The 12,565-nt window shown below is 39.7% G+C and overlaps 1 protein-coding gene across 2 annotated transcripts in view; it reads left to right on the top strand.

Annotated features, from left to right (window-relative positions):
- The window catches only part of alk (ALK receptor tyrosine kinase), a 399,799-nt gene that overhangs the window by 247,368 nt on the left and 139,866 nt on the right, over positions 1–12,565 (top strand). For both annotated transcript variants that reach the window (XM_016662468.1, XM_007575639.2), the window contains exon 4: positions 1,142–1,346. In XM_016662468.1, the coding sequence (XP_016517954.1) occupies positions 1,142–1,346 (205 nt within the window). The remainder of the gene's footprint in view (positions 1–1,141; positions 1,347–12,565) is intronic.

Here is a 12,565-nt window from a genome sequence, read left to right on the forward strand (position 1 = left end):
TATCTGCACTGAACCGAGGAAAACTGTCATTTAACCCTCAATTTATTTCTAGCTAGTTATTAAATTGGGCAATTTTGGAATCTTAAAATGAGTTACAAGAATTTAATGCAGAACTGACTGAGATGTTCTTATAACTGCCAAAACATTGGAAATGAAATTATCTTAGTATTTAAAAAGAGACGTTCTGATATTTATTCATCAAATATTCTCTCTATGCAAACCAAAAGTACCAATGCTTGCAGACTTCTAGGTGAGGTGAGCTTTGCTCAGAAGTATCAAAGCTCTACTAGTAATAATCATTGCCTACTTTGTGTATTTATTTTCTCTTATAAATACAATCACGCAAGACTCATCCAACAAAGTCTGTTTAGCAGTAAGAGATGTAAACTTTAATATTATCTGACCCTGTGGAAGCTCATATTTCCATTATCCAGAGGCTAAAGTGCAGTCACGCAGTCTGGAAATGGAACCAATATAAAAACAGAAGAAATACATTACATCAACCCCTTTTGGAGAGAACAATTCAGTTTTATTTCTCCGGCAGTGAGAGCATCTCATGACCTTCATACACATGCAGGGATGAACTACAGCATCACCAGGAACGGCTCCTGTGAGTCATACAAAATGGGTTTTATTTTCTGTTTTGCATGTTTTCTCCTCATCAAAAATACTCTGCGGAGCAAATAGAAATTGCATTTTCCCTCCTTTTAACTTGAAATTCTTTGTGCTTCCACAGACGTGCGCCTCTCTGAATCTAATCAGCATCCTGCTTGATTGAGCACTATAGTTCGAAAGTCAGATAGAATTTGCTTAAAAACTTTAAAGAAAATTTGCTTTGATTTTTCACCTGCAACATATTCATTCCTCCCCCCCATCCCTCCCCCGTCAGAGTGCAGGATACATTGACTTTTCATGCATTTTCATTTAGGGCTACTTTGAGCAAGATTTTTAAAAACGATTTCATACCACACTCCATCTAAATTCTTTACAGCTTCGTGTTCTTGAAATTGAAACTTTTAATAAGCTTGAGGTTTGAAGAAAATGCAAATAAGCTCTCTAAAACTTTGCCCTATGTTCTCAGTAAGACTCTTTCTTCCTAAAACAAGTTTTCACCCTGAACCTCTTGTTCGATATCTTCCAGGTCAGTTCCTCTGGGTTAACAGCTCAGCGTTTGGAGGTCCCTGGGTGATGAGCCCCTGGCTGTGGGGGAGTGAAGGGCCTTGCAGCCTGGACATGGCTGTGTTTTTCCACCCCAAACAAAGCGGACAGTACACGGTTTGGGTCATAGAACGAGACAAGCCACCTGTCGCTGCCTTCTCCACCGACGCTCTGCCACGCATCACAGGGTAAGTTAGCTGGAGGGGGGGTTTTAATCGGAAAAACGCGATACATGTTGCACATCTGTCCAGAATCAGACTCATACAGGTTTAAATGTGGTTGAATGCAGATGTACTCTCATGGGAAAAACTCTTTACATGCTTGCTGCATCCGCGGGAATTCACAGGTGTAGCAGCAGCCAGGCGTTGCTAGTCAAATGCATTTGATTGGCTGATCTTCAGTTAATCAAATGTGGGTACAGCAGGAGGTTTTAGTCTTTTGCTGTTTCTGAGAATATTGCATTGGGTTAATCACACCTGTGTTCAAAATGTTCCAAATCTTTTTGTTTTTCATACAGGAAACTAAACCGCAACAACAAGAATGACAAGAAATGCCTATCTTTAACATATTGCTAATATCATTGTTAGAGGGTCAGTTTTTTTGAGTCTAAAATGTGCATTTGACCTTGAATTGTTCTATGAAATGAATATGAGATTTAACGGAAAAGAGTGTTTTATAATGAAGTGATCAAAAATAAGTAAATCAATTAATTAATTAATAATAATATGTGTTCAGAAAATATGAATAAAAACATGCTTGTCAGAATGGACACATTTAAAGGCTGATTTAAAGGTTCTTAAAGATCGCAGTGCTATATTTCAAATAGTTTTTACTTTAACAATGTGGACGTATATTGTAGGTTAAGGTTCCAATAATCAATTATTGCGCTGACATTAATATTTTTATTTTTTTTTCCTCTCTGAACTAATCCCTTATTAGCACCATATCTGTGTTCCTCTTCTTTGGGCTTTTCATTGAGATGTGAGCCTGACCTTTTCTCTTTGTTAAGATGAATGTGCTTTAGATTATAGCTTGTAAATCAGCTGTTACATTTTTGTTTCATGCTGTTTTCGTGTGTAATCTCCAACAGCATCGGACTCAAGTGGAATGTCATGCTCTGTGCATGTCCTGTCTCTTTAAGCATTGGTTTGCTGGGGAGAATGCTCATTAACATTTATGTGGTTATGCAAGCGTTCAGGCCTCTGAATGCTGTTGTGGGAGAGTAGCAGGGATGCGCTCATTACGCCTGTGACGAATTAGACTGTGCATTGTGTTGGCTCTCATTTGTAGTCAGCCACTGCCGCCCACCCACACCTTCTCTGCCAGGCGGAAACTCACACGAACACATTTCTGCTCCGATGGGAGGATGCCTGATTTATAAAAAATGTAGACAAAAACAAAAGCCAGGAGAGTCGCTCGCACACCTTTAGAAGTAAAGCTTTGGGTGCTAATTTACTTATCTTTGCATCAAATTTCTGTCCTTTGTTTTGGCATGTTTGCAAAATTAAATCATGAAGGTGTTTAGCACAGTCTGGAATACATTGTCCCAAAGCCATTCAGTGTGAACTGCAACTATTGGATGCTAAAATGAAGCATTACATTTTTTTTTTTTCCATCACACATTATTTATATGGAGTGCACACATTTCAATCCTGCAAGGTCAAAATTCTGTTTTGTATTCACACTTTCTTTGTTGGAGTTACCTGGGGGCTTTGGCGTCTTCCTGGTTCTCAAAAGGTGTGGCTGTAAGGGCTGAGGTGCCCGAAGTGCTGCTGACAGCCTCGTTGGACTAGAAAATGAGGCTCCAAAAAACTCTTTCAAAAAACTCTTTTGGAGAGTCATTGTGTATTTTACAGGCACACAGTGCCATTTTTTTTTTTTTTAGCACAGTGAAGTAAGTAACTGTTGCCTCCAGTTGTGTCGTTGTCAGCACTGATCTCCGGAGGAGAGTCGGTGCTCCATCCAGCCGAGCTCATGCAGAACATTTCAGCTGGATTTACAGGAGGACATTTGCCTGGGTCTGACGTCCTTGTCCGGGAATGTTTCTCCTCGCTTCCTTCTGTGGGTTAACTCACTGGCTGCCTGAGTTAAGTTAAGTCCCACAGATCACACCCGTTAATGAATGCTCTCCTCTTTTCACAACATGCTCTTAAAGTTTGCCCAGGTTAGGTTTTTGCATCTTGAGTTACAAATTGCAAAGGAGATATTTTGATCTTCTATTTGTTTGTTAAGCCACCTGTAGTTACACCTTGTCGGTTTATTCATTCGAGCGCCATGATTAACTACACCTATCCGAGGGACTCCAGGGTGACACACAGAAAGAATGTCCACCATATGACTGTCTTTGTCTGCTCATTTAACTATGGGTTGGGATGAGGGGGATTATACAGCGTTCAGCAGTAGCAGAAAACAGATGCAAACATCAAATCAAAGAGATATAATAAAACCAACCTCAATACAACACCTCTCACCCTAATCTCGGTCACCTCATGCGCTGGGGGAACAATTTGTGAGACTGAGAACAGAACCCGCAAACTTCAGCTCAGTACAACAGCATAGGATCAGCGCCGGTGGAGTCGGGGGGACCCGGTTGAGGCCTGCAGGCCTGGATGCTGGAAGAGTCCTGAATCAAAGCTCCTAGGGTTGGAACTTGGGGGGATTTCCTCATGTGCGTACAGGTGCTCTGCTGCAGCCCCGCAGCTTCTGGGTCTCTTCCACATAGATCCAAGGCTTTGTTGATCCATCTGGGTATCAGAGGGACCTTATGGAAGGAAAAACCACCTTTTCTCCTTTTGCGGCAGACTTTTAAGCATCTTGACCTGAGCCTGCTGAAAGGTCATGCTCACATCACAGTCTTGACTTTTTTCTATTTTTGTGCTGGTTACAGTTCATGTTTTGGGCCAAACATCTGTTCAGCCTCGCCTCTCGTTCTCACCAGACGCTTAGCAGGCTTTACCTCACCCTACTGAACTCTCAGCAGTGATTTAAGGTCAACTGTTGCGGTCAGCACTTTAACTGAGATTACAGGTCACACCCAACAAAGTGAACCATTACACAATACTGATTATTCATTTCAAAATTAATCATTTCAGAACATGTGTTAGATATATATCAAGCCTTCTATTAAGGCTAAAATCATCAGTACAATATTCATTCTTAAGTCCAGCAACATCAATTTCCTGGGCACCAACAGATTACATGACTCAGAAGTCCTCATGGGGAGAAGGCCGACTCCGACTCCAGATTCTTCGACATAAAAATACTGTATATATGAAGCATATCCTAAAAGAAATTTGACTTTACAATCCTTGTAATTTGTAATCTGTCTCTAGCTCCCACTCTTTCTGACACTACAAATTCAGCATGACATCACAACTTTCCTTCTCGTTACACTGTTAACATTGTTCCTTGTCGCTTTGCGCTGAGAAGTAATTTAAATGATAAGCTCAGCAGAGGCGAAGTTCCAGCAGGTGTTTGCTTATTCCTGCAGGCTAGTCTGAAGGAGCTGAGGGGTGGTGGTGTGAGGATGGGCTGCTGTGTGAGGTGGAAGCTCAGCTTGGAGACTGCAGCTCACTGACTGCATCAAAGCAACACTCTGGATGTGTGTCTAATGAAGTAACATTATAACATGGTGTATAATGTAAAAAAGGCAATTTTACATAATCATCCTCCTCGCCCCTCATTTATTAGTGACTGTCTGCAGGATATGGTGTCAAGGTGAGATAGTTGCTAGCCAAGGGAACAGCTAATGCAGTAAATTTTTCACTCCAAGTGCAGCATATCTGTCTGATCAGGTATCTTGCTTATCTGCTCATCTTTTTCAATATGTTACACAGTGAAAGTCAAAGTCTACAATAAAGTGAAGGAGCATGTTTTCACTGTGCTAGTATGCTTTGAAATGACTTTCTGACACTTTTCTGCAAATCAGGATTTATCGGACTAAATATAACTTGATCTGGCTATATTTTACCTTTATATAATTAAAAATAAAGTTCTACCAAAACCGGACAAATTCTTGCGTTGCTGCAAAGCATTTGCGGCTGAAACTTTTAAATGTCACTGTTTATTTGTTCTGACACGCTAAAATGTACAGAAAGTAAAAGCACATTTCTCCTCCTTCTCCCCTCCAAACAGCCTGCAGCCTGTCACAGTCTGCCAGCAGAGCATACTGTGTGAATGTTGTTTGTCCCAGAGGCAGCCAGTGGCAGAGTAAAAAGTAAATCACCTGCTGCTCCCTCAGGTTAGACGGGGATCCTTTAAATTTTTTACATTTTAAATATTGTTTTGAGCGTTTGTGTCAACAGCTTTGCACATTACTCATGTAGCCAGGGTACAAACGTTAAAATCCTGTTCATGTAACAATATAAAGACTATGCTGTAATCCAGAAAAGATTCCACACTGGTGTTTTTAGCTAAGTGATATTAAATCTTTAGATGAGGTTTTAAAAGGATCAAACATTCTTGAGTGCACAGCGCTGCCGTCATCTATAATAATGTATAGAGTAGACTCGAAAAAGATTAAAAAAAATAACTATGTATGAACTGTAGCTGGGTGAAAAATTTTTTTTTCATTAAACCTTCATTTCTTGTAGATATATTCCCTCTTCATACTGAGACCAGGAGGCAGATGCAGCATGCCCATTCAAATGTTGCGTGCAAACTGGAGAATAGAGTAAGAAAAGTACCACATAGGGAACAACAAAGCAGATGGGAAGGTCCGGCCCCCCCCCCCCCCATCGCCTCCCTCGCCCGCCCCTCCCCTCGATTGCCTCTTTCTGCACCATTTTGCAATGTGCTTCTGTTTTTTAGCTGATTCAAACGGAAGAAAAACTTGCATGAGGAGAATGACTGGTAATCCTTCTCTTTTCTATAGTTATTTAAAATGTGCACATTAGAGTAATTAGCCAATGTTTTACAAAAAATCTCGACCTGCCATCTGTCATTTGAGCCCTACCTCCCTTTTTTATTCGTCTCAGATCAACCTTAGCAAAGATAAATTAGCAAGTTATTTGTGTGAGTGCACTGGTGCACATGCTTGCAGGTGTGAGGGGCGAGTTGAGCACTTTCACTTTCAGCGCTTCCTATTTTCACTGTGGGAGAAATTATTTAGCTCTATGTTTCCCTGTCTTATCCATAAGTTTAAGGCCAATAAAATGAAACCAACAAACACTTCTTGTCGACCAAAACGAGGATTATCTTTCAGTTTCAGGCTTGATATGGGGCCTGTGGGACACCGTTTAGTTTAAACTGCACAGAAATGTTCAGCTTACCTGCAGACAAATCCTGTTCTTGCTGTGCGTAGCCTGTTAGCTCACTAATGAGGATATTTTATTTCGGTTTCCATTTTTGCTATTTTTGCCTCAAAATAAGTGGGGGGAAGCCATTGTTTGACATTTGCTTTGTTTTACTGAGCCAAAACTACGACTTATGTGCTTTTACACCTTTAATAAAAGTACATGTCTGTCGTATCGATTTTGCTTAAATTATTATGCTTCCTTATGCCTCTTTTGATGAGCCTTTTCAGGCAGCATTCTACGTTTCCGGGGAGAAAATATAACAGCATGTCTGCCTGAGTCATTCACTTAGCTGAATATAAAAGGAAAGAGAGTTTGGACTCTAAGGGTGCATTCACACCAGCCCTGTTTGCTTTAATCAAACTTTGGTTTGTTTGACTTGAAAATCTGGTTTGTTTGGGAAGGTGTGAATGTTGAATTAAAATGACATCTAAAATTTGACATCTCTCCATTTTTGCGAAGGAGGAAATAGCCCTAATTGTCTCGTTCAGAGGTTTTTGTGTCATTTTTGTAGATGTATTCCCTCTTCACACTGAGACCAGGAGGCAGATGCAGCATGCCGAATCATGTTGCGTCGGATTTTTGGTGCAGTGCCACCACAGGTGAGGGGGTGAACAAATTGCTCAAGATTGTTGGTTCCTTTGACACAGAAAAAATTGTGGAGAGGTTTGAGACAGCTGTAAATGTCTGAGTATTTACCCTCTTACAGATGTCTTTTGACTATATGCTGTTCCATTTAGTTACCAAAACACGATAAACACTGCATATCACTGGACAAAACACCGTCTGCAAAACATAGTGGGTTAGGTTAACAGGGTTGATGGAGAAAAAAAAAATGGCGCTAAATACAAGGCAATTTTGGAAATCAAAATCATGTTAAGCGTTTGTAAAGTAGTTGAGACTAAGATCAGAAAACGATCCACACATAAAGCTACAACACAAAGGTTTAGACAGAAACACTATTTATGTTTATCCTGCTCAGGTTTCTTTCATTTGTGAAAAAAGGAAGGTAAAAGAACTCTAGAAATATTCATCCTTGTTATTCCAACACGACACATTGAAGTTGTGGTTTTAACACTTTGATGTGAAACCCAATCCAGTGGAAAAGTGAGGGCAGTCTCTCTCTCTCTTTTTTTTATTTTTTTAAGGAGCTCCATTTCAAAAGATTGGTTCTGTCCCTTTAAGTGTGCTGCCAAAATACATTCAGTCACTTTTGAAACAGGTCCAGGGCTGGAACTGCTACCGGAGCATCGAGGAGTTATATAACATCCGTGTGTGCAAATCTCCACGTGTGTAGTATCCGACCTATAGCCTGTATGTGACAGGTCACCGAGAGAACCTTTACCATATTATGTATTGCAACTGAAATATCATGCGGTGTCTGATTTGTGAGAGAGGTGACTGAAGGTTCACGCAGTGGCAGAATAATGTTCTCCAGCGCCTCCACACCTCATCATAGACGCCGTATCTCTCCCTGCTTCATTTAGTGTAGTGTTACCTCACACGGCGTCCACCGCTACACATCCAGAGGAACATACAGACTAAGGAAGAGCTTGCTCATCATTTGCACCTGCAATCATTTACTCCTCTCCAGCGCTGCATGCACCAAATGCTCTCACTTCCAGGGTGCATCAGTGTGAGGCATAATGTGATGAGTTTTTGGTGTGAAGACCTTGAATGCACTTCAGCATCGGAGTGGAAAGAGGTTGACATCATTTAAAACACGGCAGTGTAGCCGTATCATCCCAAAACGTGATCAATAGCTCCTTTAATGCGGGGGAAGGAGGCATAGGAGGAGGCAAATGTTAGTGCTGAACTTTAAAGTACAGTAGGAGCATTATGGCAAGTGATAAATGATTACAATACTCCCTCGTACACATCCTTGAATATTAAATAAAGGCTGACTCTCGACCTGCACACCTATTGGAAAGATTCCCAGTTTGCTCGCACTTTTCGGGAGTTAAAATACTCCCAACAATCGCATTAGACTAACCCTTCCCTGATCTGCACTGCACTTCACTGTACTGTATTTTCTACAGATCTTGAAATATTCATCACATATTTTCCTCACTTTAATTTTATATTTTGTGAAAAAGTATTTACCCTCTTACAGATGTCTTTTGTTTTTGCTGATTGTCAAACCAGTTTGTTTCCAATCATCCAATATATTCTGATATCAAAGAAAAAAAACTAGGTAAAACCAAAAAAAAAAAAAAAAAAAAAAAAAAAACTTTTAGTTTTTAAACTAAACAAATAAAATTTGTTTATTTTCACTATTCGCATCCAGGCCAAAACACTGCCAAACCTGTAAGTCTGTTTGACAACATTATTTTGACAGAATACTTTGATGTGCATAAATTAATAAACACATAGGAAACAAGGTCACAGATATATTTTCATCTTTCAGATCTTTCTGTCTGAAAATAGTTACAGATCCATGTCTTAAAAGTCCAGTGAACCCGAGTGAAGGACACAAATCACAAATGAACAATGAACAGTACTCAACCTCTCCAAGAGTGACCCCTCTGCCCAAATTATTCCAGGAGCACATCTTCATCCAGGTAACCACAAAAGAGATAAGATGACTGAGAATTCATGGTTCAAGAGACGAGGCAAATATGTCCTTGAAAGAAGGTTGTCCAAGGAAATCCTGAAGAAGCATCTAGTCATCTATTCACAAACTTAATCTCAAACTTTTGTCATACAGCAAGACAGTGATACAAAACACCCAGCAAGTTCACCTCAGAATTACCTAACAAATGAAGGTTTTAAGGTGAACTAGAATAAAGAATAGAGCTAAATCCAGTGGCCCTAAACAGTTGAAAGCCTTCCTTTTATTTTTAGTAGATGAAATCATTGAAAACATTCTTTACTGATTCAGATTATCTTTGTTTTATTTATTTATGTCTTCTTTTTTTATATCTGAATACTTCACAGTACCGGAGCTATTTTATCTTATTAATGATTTACAAAACACCTAAAAAGAAACCCCTGGATAAATTGCGAGTAAAACAATGTAATGAAGGTATTGAAAAACCTGTCTAAAACACGCTGCTGAAAAGAAAAGCTACAACAGTAAAATGTATATTTTACTGTTATTCCCCTGATGATTGGTGTCCCACACAATGGAGACAGATGGCTTGTAACAAACTGAAGCTGCGTGTTAATTTCACATTAAGCCAGCTATAATCCTTAGAAGTATGAAGGATTACCACTGCCCACAACTTCATTTTTCAATTTACATGTTCATAAATGAAACCAGATGTAGCTTCGCTGACATCACGTCTTTGCAGCGGTCCAATTCTAAACGCCGCAGCTTAGATGCAAAAGAGAATTAGCGCAAACAGAACCCAGCTGCAGTTTAAATATGCTTGTTTGATGCCTTTCATTTTAAATGTGCGTATATACAATGGGGAAAATAAGTTTTTGGTGAATAATTTTCCCGCTTACAAAGAATGAAGGGGCCTGTAACTGTTAAGGTAGATAGACCTCAACTGGGAGAGGCGGTTTCTAAAACAAACCCAGGTTAGCATCAGCGAACCTGATGCTAACCTGTAGCATCAGGTTTGCTGATGCTGTGAAACAATTTTAGGTATAAATGCAAAGGTTTTTGTCGTTTAGACTGTGCGTACACATGGATCTGACCTTTTGGGAAACCACAAACAATCATTTTGGAACCACGTCCCAGAGAGTCACATTTAAAAATGTCAGTTTCACATTTGCACATGTGAGCCATGTCTTTTTATTTTTTTAATAATAAAGATGATGTCTTAAAGTCTTTTAGAAAATTACCTGTATCTTTCCCTCTCTCCTAAAAAAGCAACTATTTTCATAGTTACTTTTTAAACTTAATGTGACAATCCAATATTCCTTTTTCCCCTCATGTGTAAATATGACGAGACACATGTCCAACATCTGTGGTGTATTTTTATGGAGAACAAACTGAGAATGCTGAAGGCAGCATCTAATGACAAACTTAGACTCCCCCGGTATTTTAGTGCAAGTTATACTGTATGTATCCAACTTGTTCAGTTTTGATGTTCAATGGAGACATTTGTATTGTTCAGCCTACATGTAGAAAAGACGAGAGCATGCCATTGAATGATGGTGGATGTTTGTTAAACCCAGCAGATTGCAGCAGCAGACAATCGTTTGAATTGTGTTGCCGATTTTGCAGCATTCCCTCGTACTGAGCATGCACGTGGCAACAGTGGTGAGGAAAAATTCTTTTTGCAGGAAGAAAGCTCCAGCAGAACCTACCACAGTATGAGCAGCCATCCTCCATGAGCGACTGGGAGTTTGAGAAGAAAAAGCTGATACAAAAAAAAAATGTAGAAGCCCTCATCCCAGACTACTTTCTATGTTAAAGAAATAAAATGAATGGCTGTAGAAGCACCTTCAGGCTTCAATTAGTAGAAACCCCATGTTTTAAGAGCTATAAAATGAAAGAGTACATACTCTTAGCCAAAGCTTTGCTTAAAAGAGGGGTGGGGTTAAACATTGATAGACAAGAGTGTTTTCTTCAGAAGGAAAACGTTAGGTTGTTGACAGCAGTAGCTCAACTGTTGTACCTCTTCAGAAAGGTGCCACAGTTTCTTCTTTTATAATAAAATAGCAATTGTATTATTATAAAAGAAACCATGCAGGCAGGGAGCACAAGTGAGTGAATAAAAACTTCAGCTACAAGAGGAATTCTTTTTTTTTTTATTTGATTTGATTGAAACAAAAACAAGTTTTATGAAACTTTGTTTTTAAAAGCAATTATGTGTCATCTTAGCCCACATACACCCAGGAGCTGAAAAACTAAGAACAACGGGTCAATGAGATCATCTGAATTATCATGCTGTTCTTGTGAGAAATGTTTATGTTCACTACTAAGTCAGACAGAAGTGATTCTCTGTGAAACAGCACGTAGTCATTCTGCAGAGTTTCCAACAACCGCACTTTTTATGAGTCCTTCTGAGCTAAACTAGCATGAGAGAGATGGGTCACCTCAAGGCTCTCTCCCTGGTCAATCTCTGCATCCATCGCTGGCATGGATGGTCTCCACTCTTCTGCTTAATGCTCACCAGCGTTGACCTCCACCTCTCTGCGGAGAGCGGTCGCTGCAGGGCCACATCTGATGGGAACTATTCTGCTCTGAATCTGGGAGCGCTGCCAGTAAGAGGACTGCAATTGTGAGGGATCATTAGGAGAAGAGTCCCCTTAGAACTCGAATTTTCGTTTCATTTCCTTTCCTGTTCAGCCAACATTGTCGGACATGAACGGCAGTGTGTGGTGAAACACTTTTTGTCCTCTAACCAAACATTTTTACAAAAGGTTTCTGTTTTTTTTTTTTGTTGTTGGTGTTTTGTTTTTTCTGATTTCTGGATGAGTGATGTCAACATAGTGGTCAAATAGGTTCCCAGGTTCCCACAAAGGTTAGAAAAGTCTGGAGTTTTTGGAGTATTTTCCATGTCTGGGGAATCATGAATTAAAACAGGACAGATAAGGACAGGATGTGAGTAATCTCTGAAGCTGACTAGGGCAAGGGGCAATAGAACAAAAGGTAAAGACACGTCGTGATGCGTTATAGTCTGAGCATAAAGGAGAAGTTGATCTGATGTGAGGAATCATGCGTCATGTGTCTTGCAAGGATGTGCAGAGCAGTTACCAGTTACATTTCTGTAACAGCGTCACAGCATCACAGAAATGTGGGCAGTCAGAAGGTCACAAAACCACAAAGAGGAACAAAAAGCAGTAAAATGGGATAAATGGATAATGGCCTGTGCTTGTATAGTGCTTTATCAAGTTGAGAACCCCAAAGCACCTCACACTACATTCAATTAAGCAAGTTAAGTTTCCAGACAGCAAAGGCATAATTAAAGGTTATGTTGTTTAGTTGTTTAGGAAAACCCCCAGTAAAAATGTGCTCAAAGGGTCTAAGAATGATAATTTTTTTTATTTTATTTTTTTAAAGTCAAGAATCTGGTAAAAGTAGCAAATGGTCAACAGTAGACAGAAATCCGTGGATCCCTGAGTTGTGCCTGGGTTAAGATCTGAAGTTGTATTTTAAGCTAATTTTTCGTTTTAGCTTCAGATGTCAATAAGTTGTTGCATAACTCAGGCTTGGT

This window comes from Poecilia formosa, unplaced genomic scaffold (genome assembly GCF_000485575.1).
Source record: "Poecilia formosa unplaced genomic scaffold, Poecilia_formosa-5.1.2 Scaffold8, whole genome shotgun sequence".
NCBI classification, from domain to species: Eukaryota; Metazoa; Chordata; class Actinopteri; order Cyprinodontiformes; family Poeciliidae; genus Poecilia; species Poecilia formosa.